Consider the following 15,390-nt stretch of genomic DNA (forward strand, 5'->3'; position numbering starts at 1 on the left):
CACACTCACACACACACACACACACACACACACACACGGTTTGATTGCATAAGCAGCACATAATAAAGCTGCTCATTTCCTCTGAAAATGAAAACGCTGATTTGTTGGAGAGACAGACAGGACTTTATCTCCCATGGCAACCGACATGTGACGAAATATCAGACACACTTTACCTGCACTGATGTTCTGACCGGCGTTTGCATCAACACAGAAATACATATACATAAATGCATGCTAGTTTATCAAAAATTCTAAATGCAGAGACGGAAAACACTTGTGTAGCACATGCAAATCAGCAAGCACACATCCGTTTCTGAAGTCATCAGTCATTCTGTCTGCTTGTGTGAAATCGTTTTGATGTGCAGCAGATTGTGTTACACATGATGCTGGTCAGTGAGTGCACTTCATAGGGCGCACATGTTGGCCTTTGATCTCCTGGAATCTGGCAGACGTTTGTCAGTGTGTGTGTGTTCGGGGAAAACACGTCTAAATATATCTGAAATACTATGAAGTTTTCTCTCATGGGAGAAACACGTTATTATTTAAAGCAGCTGCAATTATTTCTGTCCTAACTTATAAAGTCTGGTGAAATTATTTAAGATTCAAATATGGGAAAGTGAGTGGAAGTTCCAGTATGCATATGAAAGCTTCTGCTGTGAGCATGAAGTCTTCAGGAGTTCACTGACTCTCCGGCTTCACGTCGCTTGTATTAATATCCTGCGTTTGAAAGCGGATTGCAGTGCGTTTGCAGTGGTGTTATATTTGCATTCCAGTCGCGGTGAGAAACTCGACGATCACAGGGAATCCTTCAGAGAACATCACTCGATTGTTTCAAAGCAAACGTTTGCTCGGCCGAGACACACAAACCCATGGAGTGGGGTTTACCTGGAAACGATTTTTCCACAATGTAGCAATTTCACAAATTATTTCAAAGAAGTGGCAAGTAACTTATTGAATGAAACATTTGTGACCCTGGAGCACAAACCCTGTCATAAGGGTCAATTTTGTGAAATTGAGATGTATGCATCATCTGAAGCTGAATAAATAAGCTTTCCATTGATGTATGGTTTGTTAGGATAGGACAATATTTGGCTGAGATACAACTATTTGAAAATCTGGAATCTGAGGGTGCAAAAAAATCTAAATATTGAGAAAATCATCTTTAAAGTTGTTCAAATGAAGTTCTTAGCAATGCATATTACTAATCAAAAATTAAGTTTTAATATATTTACGGTAGGAAATTTACAAAATATCTTCATGGAACATAATCTTTACTTAATATCCTAATGATTTTTGGCATAAAAGAAAAATGTATAATTTTGACCCATACAATATATTGTTGGCTATTGCTACAAATATACCTGTGCTGCTTATGACTGCTTTTGTGCTGCAGGGACACATATAATGTTTAAATAGAATGGCTGAAGTGTGATTCTTCTTTTACAATCTTTATTTACAACTTTATAAAAAATATTTTGGTACAGTAAGGTTTAATTTGTTAAATCCATAAGTTAACAAACTAACAATGACCAATCCTTCTGCAGAATGTATTAATCTTAGTTCATGTTAATCGTAACATTTATTGATACATTTTAATATCAAAAGTTGTGTCTGTTAACATTAGTTAATGCACTTTGAAATATTGTTAGTTCATGTTAAGTCATTTTACCAAATGAGAACTTATTGTAAAACTTTACATTCACAATTTTACACTGTGGGAGGTTTCATCTTTCATTTTTAAAATGTATCAGTTACTTAGTCATAATGGCAACAAATGTTTAAATCAAGGTTTGATGTTTTCAAATGCAGGCAAATGTTTTGCTTGTTCAGGATGATTTAAACTCTTCGCTTGATTCATGAATTGTGTCTGTCTGGTGTTAAAAAGACAGTTTGAACTTATTTGGATCAACATGGGACAGAGATCAATTATTTGAAAAACAAAAAGATCCCATGCCAGTGTGTTGTTCAGGATGTTATGTGGCATTTTAGTCCTTGTGGTGATTCTTGATTCAGTCTAGACTCAGCCGTGTGTGAAAAGAGCATCGTGTTTGACTCTTGAGCAAATGTAAATACAAATGTGAATAATTTACAAGTAAATAACCCTGCTGCTCCTCGTGTGGCGAGGTACATTCAATGAAATGAATGTACTATATTTTAGCTTGATAATGTTGTTTAGTTATTATTTTGTATTTTTAGGAGATTTTAATGATACTAATTTATATTGATGGCGTAGTTATGCCTATAGGAATAGTTATGATCCATTTATTACCTGTTAACCACTTTTTAAGAACAGACCTGAAAACTTAAACTATCGTAAATCTTGAATGCTTTGGAGCACTTAAGACTTAAGTTTTGGTCTCTTTTTAAAGAATACACATATCAGATGATTGCCGAATTGGAAAAGTTTTAAAAAATGTAACTAAAAAAAAGGCTATAGGCGTTTAAGTTTATTATTATGAAAAAATGCTCGAAAATGCTATTTTAAAAATGTATATAAAAATTTTCCAAAACATGTTTTACTCTAAAACTGCAAGAAAATCAAAGCCATAAATCTAAACAGGTTGTGCTCCAAATTTGAGGTTGATATCACAAAACAACAACAATCAACATTTTTTTGTTTGGCTGCGGTACCAAAAGTTTCTACTAGATGAAATTTGTTTCCCATTCATTTCCAATGCTGTCATTTTTGACCTGAACAATGTAAGTGTGACTGTTTTTTTCAGGACCATTTAGCCTATGTTCACATAGCAAGTGCCAAAACCTTTACCAAGTTTTGTACCATTCCAATAAAGTAAAACATTCATTAAACAATTAATGCATTTGTTAATTTTCATCTGGGTCCGCCCCCCTGTAGTGTTTAACCCAATATAAAACTCAACGTCAGCACAACCATCCGGCCCCAAAACCCAAAAATGTTAATGCTTGAGATCACATGAGCGATTATGATTATTATAACGGAAACATCTACGATCTAACACTTCAGTCACTAACAATCATTATAGTGTTGTGTTGTTTTTCTGTCTAGACTCTTTAGTCAGTGTGATTATGATGCAAGCCTGTAATTAGGAGGTTAGATTAGGTGTTTCGTCCAGCCGTTAATGCAAGATTATTCAGATTATTCCGCGGGAAATGAAAGGCTTTGATTGTTTTGTGCTGAAAATCTGCTTACAGACTTTGAGCTTCTGAACATCGGGCCCCAAAATGCTGAGTTTTCTGGTGAACGTTACAAATAACAGTCATGAGGAAAATTAAAGCATTTGAAAAGTGTTCTTTGCAGGAGAATATGCTCTATAGAAACCATTCTGACTGGCTATTTAGATCAGGTCAATTTCAAACTAGTATTACACACTCTCAGAAGTCTGCTTATTCATATCGGTTTACGACATTAAATAAGTACTTCAAGCGATGTGCCCGTTTGGAAATGTTTTCATGAGGTGAGAATGTAGATAGTCACTGTGACACGAATAAATCAGTGCAGATCTCCAGACCGAGTGTTAGTAGCAGTCTTTCATTTCAGGAAAAACAATAAAAGCTGATGAGACCGAAATGACAGGTTACAGGCCTTTCATTCCAGCTCTCTGAGCTCGTAAAATCATGCAAAGCTCTTCAGCGGAAGAGAAATATAATCGCTCGTGCCTCATAGAATCTATAAATTACTCAAGAGACTAAAGTTTCGTTGTACGCGTCAACACATTCACATTAACATTCATGTTTACAACTTTCAGTTTTTGCAGTGTTGCTTCACCGTATGTATTTCATCATGAACTGGAAGCGTCGTCCACATTAGTGTTTGTTCCTTTTTTTATATCATTTCTATCCATAATTCTGTTTTCCCTTGCTTTGCATTTATATTTAGATTTATGCATTTACCAGATGCTTTATCCAAAGTGACTTACAAAAGAGCAATTCGTCAAAGAGCCGACAATAGTCGAAATACACAATGCCAGATTCATTAGACAACTGGATTAGGAAGTGAGTTAGAAAAGAGATGAATTTATTTCTGTTTTTATATGTAAGTGCATTGGTTTAAGAGTGTGAGATGGAAGTGCATACCATAATCAGTGTTGGGGGGAATGCATTACAAGTAACGCAAGTTACGTAATCACATTACTTTTTTCAAGTAACTATAACGCATTACTTTTTAATTTAGAAGGAAATATCGGAGTTACTTTTTCTAATAAGTAACATAGTTACTTTGTTTCCATGTGTTGAGTGACAGCTCTGGTGTTGCCATGGTGACAGAAATCAGGAGTAAGTGCAGAGCGTTGTGTGTGAACATGATCTTACTGTAGTTCTAGACTAAATATCAACATGTGTTTACTCATCTCACTGCACACAAACACATTCAGTGTTCCTCACAATCAATAAAAACAGTCAAATGCAAACTCGGAATATTATACAAAGCTGCAATAATTAAATGTGTTAAGTAAGGCAAATATCATTTGTGTATTTAATCCCATTTTATTAAATAATGTCTTTGCTACTGACCTTCGATGATCCAATTCAATCATACTAATAATCAAAAATAACACATTTGTGTTTCATTGTAGTTATTGCTGAATAGTGTTGAACTTTCTTCTCCTGCGTGATATTCTTCATGTGATTAGTTTGAGCGGCGCCCTCTACTTTACAGACGTGAATTTACATTTCCTTCAGCCTGAGGCACATTCATTCCACTTTTGGTGTGAAAGGGCTTTTACATTCCTAAAAGAATAACTTTTTTATATTAAAAACTAACAAGCAAGCCCTGCCCAGATTTAAAAAGTAACTCAAAAGTAACGTAACGCATTATTTTCCACAAAAGGTAACTAAGTAACGTAATTAGTTACTATTTTTAGGGAGTAATGCAACATTGTAATGCATTACTTTTAAAGGCAAGGCAAGTTTATTTATATAGCACATTTCATACACAATGGTAATTCAAAGTGCTTTACATAAAAGTAATAAAAATAATCCTAAAAAATAATCACAACAATAAAACAGGGAATTTAAAAACTTTTAAAATGATTTAAAATTTTATTTTAAAATGAATTAAAACAGATAAAAATAGAAAATGATTATACATAAAATACAGTGCAGTCAGTTGGGACGTAGCACAGTGCTCATTCAATAAATGCACAGCTAAACTTTAAATGTGGCTAATGTTTTAGCACATCTGATCTCTTCTGGAAGCTGATTCCAGCTGCGGGCGGCATAATAATGTTTCCAAATGCAATGACTTCAGTTTTCTCCTTGTTTAACTGAAGAAAGTTCTGGCACATCCAACTGTTCATTTCATCAATGCATTGGCAGAGGGAGTCAATGGGGCTGTAGTCATTTGGAGATAAGGCTATACCTGGCTGGGTGTCATCAGCAATTTGGTTAAAAGTAACTTTCCCCAACACTGCGCATAATGCACTCATCTCGCTGTGTACAGTGGCACACGAGAGTGACATATTTCTCAGGACGCCACAGAGACGTGTGCATCTTTGTACGAAACGCAGAGCCATTGAGTTCGAGAGAAAAATGCACACGGATCAAAGAGCCTCGTGACTGTGGGATTATCAGATGTGTCCTTTGTGACTGCGGCTGCTGAGAAACGCCGGTTCATGTGAGTGGAGCAGGAGCTGAGCGAGGGACGCTGGGAATCAAAGTCTGTGGAAGAAACGCTGCAGGATGATGAAGCGGCTGCGATGACAGTTCGCCGGTGACAGCCTTCATGGTGTTTCATCAGCGCTGGACCTGAGCCACCTCAGTAAGCCTGCGGATCGCACTGGGTGATTTTCCAGCTCGCTGTCCTCGGATAAACCCAGCGCCGCTGCCAAGAGCCAGCTCGGTTTATAGAAGGTAACTGGGTTACAAGCCAAGCAGCGCAGCGGAGAGACAGAGGCCCAGAGAATAAATCAATCATTCCTGAAGAAACACGCATAAGCACATGCTAAACTGAGAAATCAGACTGGAAACTGCAGATCTGGACGGGGTTTGTGGATGCCAATCTCAGATGTGAATCCTCACAGTCACCAAACACACACTCCACTTAATATCCAGCGATATTGTGGACTTGATTGCACATGTACTATTTAAACTGAACTGAGCTGGACGATGAATATCACTGAATTCAATGATGAACTGCCTTTAACTGAAAATTGAGTGTTTACTATTGTCCTTCTGCATTATTACACACTATTTAATACTGTAAAGCTGCTTTGACACAATCTGTATTGTTAAAAGCGCTATATAAATAAAGGCAATTTGACTCAGACGAGAACAAAGATGCTTCTGAAGGACTGCAGTCAAGATGAAGATGACGTAGTTCTGATTTTGCACTGATGCTGCATTCCTCTTTTTGGAACCGCAAACCTTAAATTGAGTGAAGAAACAAAGATAAGCAACACGCATTCAGCAGAATGAACTCATGACTGTCAGAAGAACAGAGAGAAGAAGAAGCTGCTTCCATGGAAACACCAGAGGTTTACAGAGAAAACGCCGCTTTCATCTGAAGCCCGAGACCACGCATCTAGACATACAGTCTTGTTCCTCTGACATGATTATGTGTTCTCTTTATCCTGAAGAATGCCACGATGAAAGCAGATTTTTTTTTGTTGCTTTCACAAATAATAGCCTAAGAAATCTCAGATATCTCAACAGCCTGATTATGTTTGTACGCATGGACTTTTAAGCCGTTTGGGAAGAATCCATTAAGCACTATAAACCGAAAGAAGGGTTCGTTTCTTCTGAAAGAGTGTTCAGAGTGAGTTTCATCATAATGTGAAAGCTCTGTTTGTCTTTTTTCCGTCTTGGAGACGTGTGTGAGGGTGCAGCAGCAGATACCGGACGGGTTTTACACTCTTTACGTGACTGAATGACAAAAGCTGCTGCTCTTGAGTCTCATCATGACGGGCAGTTCAGACGCTCACCTCGGTTTTCATAAATATGTGGCCCTGCAGCACAAAAGCAGTGTTAAGTCGCTGGGGTATATTTGTAGCAATAGCCAACAATACATTGTATGGGTCAATCCAGCTTTCAGATGATGCATAAATCTCAATTTCACAAAATTGACCCTTATGACTGGTTTTGTGCTCCAGGGTCACATATAGAGTTTACGTGCATATTTGCAAATATGAATATAATGCATGAAGTGCGGTAGTGGCTTCGCTGGCATCCGTCACAGACGTGCTCCTGTGGATATTCACATGTAACATACACCGCGCATATGAACACTCACTCTGTCTGTACTAATAGTGTGTCCTATTTTCGTCTGGCTAAATGTTGTTTGAACATAATAGAATGCATTCTGAACTTATGAACTTAACCTGCGACATATTTAAAGCACAATATGATACGGTGTGCAGAATCATACATGTTTAGGTTGAAAGGTGATCCAGTAATGCACGGCTGTCACGTAAAGCAACGGCTGTTTTTAGATTAACGCCCTGATCATGTGTGTGAAGCAATAACTACCGTCAACACTGTAGCTTTCTATTCAAATAAGAAATGCAAAAACAAAAACACTGATTGATTTAAGGAATGAAGCAAGTCTTTATGAGAGAGTCATCCGAATCATTCATTCAATCAGTTTCTTCAAAAACAATGATTTATTGAATCATGAATTCACAAGCTCTCGATTCCATTTGATTCAATTCCATGCTGTCCTTTGAAGACCGCACACAGAGTTTAGATGGATGGATAACACTTACTTATGATTGGACTTTTTTATTTGGCCAATCATGTTTTGATTTGTATATTGTTGATGAATGAATGTTTTAGGACACAGTAAATGACAGCACCTCATGCAGCGACTCCAAACTAAACTACTTGAAAGTGTATAGCACATTTGATGTATGTGAACAGTAGTGTCAGCCTCCTGGACATTAAAAAGCATTTGCTGTGCTACAGGTGTAAAATTGTCCCAAATTACAAACTATACACTATGCACTTAATTATCTGTGTCCCTGGAGCACAAAAGCAGTCTTAAGTCGCTGGGGTATATTTGTAGCAATAGCCAACAATACATTGTATGGGTCAAAATTATACATTTTTCTTTTATGCCAAAAATCATTAGGATATTAAGTAAAGATCATGTTCTATGAAGATATTTTGTACATTTCCTACCGTAAATATATCAACACTTAATTTTTGATTAGTAATATGCATTGCTAAGAACTTCATTTGAACAACTTTAAAGATGATTTTCTCAATATTTAGATTTTTTTACACCCTCAGATTCCAGATTTTCAAATAGTTGTATCTCAGCCAAATATTGTCCTATCCTAACAAACCATACATCAATAGAAAGATTATTTATTCACCTTATGACTGGTTTTGTGCTCCAGGATGACATATTTCATTAGGATTCAGTGGTGTTAACACGCCACCAATAGCAGGTGACCAATTACCAGTAGAAACCCACAGGGACCATTAGAGTTTCCATTATAACCAGTAAAACCATTACAAATTCTGTGATGGATTCTATTGTGTGTTTGTTTTTTTCAGCAGGGCAGAATGCATCGATGACCTGAAATAGTGCATGATGGAAACTCTTGTGATGCGCGGCAGTGAATGCGCAGTGGTTTGCGCGCTTGATCCGGCTGAAGATCAGAGGGTTAGCGCCGTCTGGTGTCGGATGATCGACTGACGCTCACCTGCTCAATCACTTATTCAGATCATAGGAACTTTCGCAGCGCGTCACGGAGTCATTCGCGAGCGTCCGTGCGCTGCTACAGCTCCTGCAGTGGACTGACGAGAACTTCTGAAGCCATCAAGAGTTTTAACGTTAATAGGAGACGCTTTGTGTTTGCGCTGCACTCCGTTCCTCGATGGAATGGCATTTCGGAATATGAGTGATGCGCCTCGGTGTGTTCCAGCGTGTGTTTGGAGGCGGAGTGACTGACTGACATTCATTCATCACATAAAAGGGAAGTTGAGCCGCTGAACACCAGAAACTCTTCTGGGATCGATCATGAATGCGGCGAAGGCGCTGAAAAACGCGCTGGCGTGTTTGGTGATCCTGCCGCGTTTTCTGGTCGCCGCGTTCATGCTGTGGTGTCTTGATTTTCTGTGCGTGAGGAGGAGAGTTTTGTTCCATCTGAGGAGTGAGGAGGAGGACGAGGACCCTCCGCTGTGCATCTCCGACAGCAGCCGCATGTTCAGCTGGGAGTCGCTCAAAGCGGTTTTCCACGGACACAAGCTGGACTGGATGAAGTCCGCGCGTCTCGGCCGCGACGCGCCCAACAGCGAAGTGGTTCCGCTCGCGGATCCGACGCGCAGACGCGTGCTGGACTTCGCTTGCGCTCAGAGGCCGCTGCTGCTGAAGCGATGTTTTTGCGCAGAAGTTAAATTCGAGTCTTTGGATAGAAACATAGCTTGGTGATCAGGTGCGCATTACAGCGCGTTAGACCTCTGGTTTCCCCCGATGAACGAAGCCTGCGCATAATGTGAAGATTTAAATGTGAAATGCATTTCTGTTGCTCTGGCTGCATCTAAATTGTGATTTTGATTGAAATCGGTCACATCCAAGTGTCCAAATGCATGTGCAGAGTCCAGATAAAGTTCACTCTCTTTAACTCAATGCTGCTGAACTGAATATACGAATCAAAATATCTGCTAAAATAACCTCGAGTGAAATAATAAGAGAGCTTGTCATAACAAACCTTCAGACGCTGTTTTTTGTTTTAATTGCTATATTTTGAAATGTCATTTTTTTATATTAAATAATGTATAGCAGTGTTATTATCTAACATGCTGTAAAATGAATGCAACTGTAAATGAACATTACAAATCTACACGAAAAGAACGCATTTGACGGTTCGTTTCGCGAGTCTGTCCGAGTCTGTCCGAGGCTTTCCGAGTCTGTCCGAGTCTGTCCGAGGCTTTCCGAGTCTGTCCGAGTCTGTCCTTCAGAGACTCGGTTCGTCTTCGTGTGTTCCTTCTGTAGAAAGGATCTTGTTGTGCGTAGATGCTCTCTTTCCCTCCTGTATTTGTTGTGAAGGTCGATTTTTAAAAGGTTCACGACCAGAAGGTCGACACTGATGTCTAAAATACAGGACGAATGCATGTAAATTATTCCTTTTTATCAAAGACGTTTTGTAATAAAACATTTCATCCGGAGGCGTGTTCGTGTATCTGAGTTACACACTGATTCAGTCATCTTCAGTTCTGCATGATCATATTCACACTCCATCCACACTCAGTATTTGACATATTCCCCCCCAGTATTCTGTCAGGTTTCTGTTCTTCGATCCTTTGATTTACTTTGAGTCGCACTATTATAAATGAAGGCTTTTTTTCTGCAGTGATGCTGTAGAAGAACCATTTTTGGTTCCCTAAAGCACCGTCCAGTGACCAGCTCTTAAAAGAACCATTTATTTTTTAAAGAACTTTTTTTTAGTCATCTAAAGAACCACTGATGCCAGTAAAGAAGCTTTATTCTTAAGAGTGTTGCTATTATATGCAGTGTCATCTGCATCTAGACTAATTTCCTAATTAAACACAAGCATGATTCTCCAGTCTCAGTTTATCCAGAATCCTGCCGCTCTAGTTGGTCATTTATCCACATGTAATGTCAACAAATAAATGACTTTAGTTTCAGATAAAGCATCAAAGATGCGGTCAGTGAGGTTCAGTATCCAGAACGGATACATTTATCTTGTGCTAAGTATTCTACAAGTTGCTTCATAAAAATACCCTGCAGTTGTACTTTTGGTGTTCTAAACTGGCTTTACCTGAACTCTGCTAAACTAGAGCAACTAATTTTGTACTTAATGCACTTTAATTGTGCAGAAGTCCAACTAAAGATATACTGAAGCATTGCTTGTGCTACAGTTTAAATATCTTGCATTTAAAGACTGATATTATACAGAGATCATACAATCCTTATTAATAGTGTAATTAAAACACATTTTAGGCATAATATTAAGAAATGTGCATTGTGCAATAAAGTAATACTCCAAATTAAGTTAAATTAAAATTTTATATCAGTAAGGGATATGTCAATGAATATGTTAATGGATTTACATAGTATTAAATAAATATATTTTAATTAAATTATGGAAGAGTTTTTGTTTTGTTCTGTTTTTTTTGCTGGGGCTAAGCCCCTTATCTCTCCCAAGCCTACAGTAGTGATAGAGTTCTGTCTGTGTGCATAACATTTATTAAAGCCTGTTTGTGTTTGTGTGTGTCTACAGGGAAGATATTATCATGTTGTCAGATCTTAATATCATTGCACACAAAACAGATTAAACAAGGCTAAATTGCAATCTGCTGCAAAACAATGTTTTCAACCAAAAAAAGCAGCGAGCAACCAGAAAACAAGACCATATTCTGAAACAGCATCTGAGACCGTCCATATACGTCACCCTGGAGCACAAAAGCAGTCTTAAGTCGCTGGGGTATATTTGTAGCAATAGCCAACAATACATTGTATGGGTCAAAATTATCCATTTCTCTTCTATGCCAAAAATCATTAGGATATTAAGTAAAGATCATGTTCCATGAAGATATTTTGTAAGTTTCCTACAGTAAATATATCAAAACTTAATTAAAATGGAAAGAGTATTTATTCAGCTTTCAGATGATGTATAAATCTCAATTTCACATAATTGACCCTTATGACTGGTTTTGTGCTCCAGGGTCACATTTATGTGATTATGTGAAAAAAGTCTTAAAGGGACAGATTACCCAAAAATTATAATTCTGTCATCACTTACTCACCCTCATGTTGTTTCAAACCTGCATTAATTTCTTTCTTCTGCTAAACACAAAAGATATTTTGAAGAATGTGAGACACCAAACTGTTGCTGGTAGCCACTGACATTGTATTTTTCTTTTGCATAATATGGAAGTCAGTGAGGTCAAGCAACTGTTTGATTACCAACATTCTTCCAAGTGTCTTATTTTGTGTAAATGATGACAAAATTTGTTACTTTTGGGTGAACTGTGCCTCTAATAACTGGACGTGTCAAAGCAGGGCTGGAAAATGCAGATGTTCATGAAGGTCTTTCATGAGAAACTCGGCACTAGCTGATCACATTCTGTGAAGAACACAGTCAGCTGTATTGTTTTAGTTCATGGAAAACAAACAGGGCTGATTTGATTGCTGATTCTCGCTGAAGCCATGTTTCACTGTGGTGCAGGACCATAAAAAGCAAGGATTTTTTTTGCTGCGCACCTCACCATCAAAGGCTAAATGTCTTTTTCAGTTGCTTGGTTACTGTTTTCCATGCAAAACTATACAGATTTGTGACTTGCTTGTACTTTTCTTGGAGGAAGAGTTTCTGAGCTGAGAGGAATGATGACTGAGTTTGATCTGCTCTTCTTGTGTTCTCACATGTAAGAGTTTTCAGGAGCTGAATGCTGTTATTCACAACACGAATCCGTCTGTGTGACCTGAACTCAAACCTGATCACACACACACACACACACACACACACACACACACGCTTCTCAGCAAATCTACTTTACAGCAGATCATGACATCTGTCCATCAATCCATTATGTGTGAAATCTGCGTATTTTTTTAGATAATCATCCACTTCCAGAAGAAAGGCTGGCGTTTCAGTGTAATACAGACCATCTGGAAGATCTCGCAGTGCTTTATATTCAGGGTTTGCGGTCGTATGTGATCAGCGCTGCCAGGGAACTGCTTCAGCGTTTTAACATATTACTCCCATCATGCACTTCTCCAGTGAGAATTAGCATGAGCGCTAAAGCCCTGTGCTCTGGCGTCATCACCGCTTTCACATTATTAAACATCATTTATCTGAGAACGAGCTCTGCCAACAGACGCCCACTTTATGAAAACAAACAGAAAGGCATGACGCTGATGTGACGTTAAAACAGCATAATCAGACCATCAGTTCTACTTGAGCTTCCCTTCTAGAAATACTGGACTTTAAAACTTTAAAAGTGACCTCAAGCCCCTTTCCCGATTAAAATGTCACATACAAGGAAATGTAGCTTTTGGAAAGCATGTTTTGAATCTTCATGTAAATGAAGAGGTCGACATGTTGAGATCACATGACCAGCTGAATGTTACTGTTTCTCAGTGGAACAAAAGAATGTTTAACTGATAATAAACGAGTGTGTCTGTAATAGCGTCAGAAATTATGTATTGACGAGACTAGACTTTAAGAAATACTGTAGTTCATCCAAAAATGAACATGTCACTGTCTCAGCAATGGATGCTCTGCAGTGAATGGGTGCCGTCAGAACGAGAGCTGATAAAAACATCACAATAATCCACAAGTAATCCACAGCACTCCAGTCCATCAGTTAACATCTGGAGAAGACAAAAGCTGAAACTAATCCAGCATTAAGACGTTTTTAACTAAAATACGAGTCTATAATCCATAATAACTCTTCCTCCAGTGAAAAAGTGTTCTGGTGTGAATCAGGAGAGAAATCTGCACAGATCAAGCAGCGTTTAAACAGCTCTAAACTAATATGTGGCTGGATTTTGATGTGAGAGACAACAGCAGATGCACTTTTTCACTGGAGGAAGAGTTATTAGTGATCGGTCTTCATGGCGCAGACACACGATCATGTAGAGAATGTGGCGTCTTCAATCACGCATTGCATAAAAACCAAACCAGAGTCCAGAAGGGCCTTCAATTAAAGTGTGAAATTAAATTTCTAAAATGTTCCTCTCAGTTAAGTAAAAAGTGTTTTCCCCGTAAGAAGGCATGAAGGAAAGACACAAGCCTGCTGTTTTCTTGCTTGTAAGCCAGTGGGCCGCTTCAGTGAACTGATTGAAGTATCCGTGGAATCGTTTCTTCAGAAGTACAACACTGTTTTGTATTGTGGCCGAGGCTAATATTTCTCGGCCGGAGGGAGAAAGCGTTTGGCAGTGGTTAGCCTCGCTTTCTCTCGTTTGCACAATCGCTGGACGTCCGTGGCTTTCTGAGGTCAGAGGTCACGCTTCATTAAGGGCTGTTCATCTACAGAGAACACGACGACCTCGCGATGACCTCTGGGGCCCGGGGTCACGGCCCAGATGTGTCAGAGATCACGATCCATTAGCTGTGAGACCCAGGCAGACGCTTGTTCTCAAACCTGCACACAATCAGCTTTCTCTGGACATCCGGGCCTTTTTCCACTGAGGACTCGGAGGTCAGACGAGGTCACCGTATTCATATTTGCTCTCGCTTTGAATCAGTCACTGCATGCGAGAGCTGGAGAATCAGACACACAGGGAATTCTAAAGTGCAATTCAAAGGAAGATAAAATATGTCTTGACAAACATTTCTGGTTAAAAATTATTTGTTATGTGCAAGTGAATTTCTTTGAATTGCATTTCCAATTTTATTGTACTTCAGAAGTAAAATTGCAGTTCAGTTCATTTTATTTGAGGGTTAGTGTTATTTATGTATCATTGAGATATTATTATTATATATATTTTTTATTAATATGAATCAGTTTTGTAATTTTTAAATAGTTTTTCTTTTAAAAGCAGAGTTGGCGTGAGAGGCCGCAGTGTAGCGCCGGAGCTGTATACAAGGCAACATTACTCATTTTCATTTAGTTTAACTTGATGCATGAAAAAATTCTACATTTTTATTTCAGTTTCAGTTTAATTTATTTTAGTACATCGTTTAACTAAATAAAAATGAGTAATGTTGCCTTGACCTCGGTGAGATAAAATAAGTTACATTTTTTTTAAATATATATTTTATTTCAAATAACCAGTGTTGGGGAGTAATTAGTTACATGTAATGGCAAGATAAATGTAACTGTAATCACTTAAAGTTATTAAAAAAACGTGTAATTAAATTACAGTTACCTGTGAAAATGTTAACGATTGCAAAGGGGGTGTATATTTGAATCTCTGAATCTGAATATTTTTCACATACAGATTGATTTCTTTCCCAAATTGCATCAACTGCTCTAAAATACGAGACACCAGTGTTTCAGGAGTTTGCTTATGCTTATTCCATACCTGTTTATTTATTATTTGGTTTTATGCTTTATTTTTTAAGATTAATTTTTCCCCAGTTTTTTAGATTCCAGTGTTTCCTGTTATAGCTGTGCAAAGAGTGGATTTTAAAAACAGTATCAGAGCTATTAAGCTATTTCTTGTTTTGATTTTAAATCTGTATTTAACCTCAGAACGATCTCAGAGTAAAAAGAGGTGCTGAAGTCTTTTGTGGTGGCTGTGTTTTAAAATGAAATTTTTATAAAATTTCAAGTGATGAAGGGTTCTAAAAGTCTGACAGTAATCAGTGTTGAGCTCTACTGTAAGATTAACCCGGCCTGCTTTACATGTTTCAAAATGATTAATAGTTGAAAACGTCTCAGGTTACTTATGTAACCATGGTTCCCTGAGTAGGGAACGAGACACTGCGTCCTCTAGGGGTCGCTATGGGGAACGCCTCGTCGTGACCCGTGTCTGAAGCATACATTGAAAAAACACCAACT

The 15,390-nt window shown here is 38.1% G+C and overlaps 1 protein-coding gene across 1 annotated transcript; it reads left to right on the forward strand.

Annotated features, from left to right (window-relative positions):
* Positions 1-8,341: 8,341 nt before the first annotated feature.
* Positions 8,342-9,286, forward strand: LOC107684181 (iodothyronine deiodinase 3; the record flags this gene model as incomplete). The annotated part of the gene is made up of 1 exon (XM_016480394.1): positions 8,342-9,286. A coding segment is annotated over exon 1 (348 nt), but the record flags the coding sequence as incomplete, so codon positions are not given.
* Between the last annotated feature and the right edge of the window lie 6,104 nt (positions 9,287-15,390).

This window comes from Sinocyclocheilus anshuiensis, unplaced genomic scaffold (genome assembly GCF_001515605.1).
Source record: "Sinocyclocheilus anshuiensis isolate Anshui unplaced genomic scaffold, SAMN03320099.WGS_v1.1 scaffold1893, whole genome shotgun sequence".
In the NCBI taxonomy this organism is placed as follows: Eukaryota; Metazoa; Chordata; class Actinopteri; order Cypriniformes; family Cyprinidae; genus Sinocyclocheilus; species Sinocyclocheilus anshuiensis.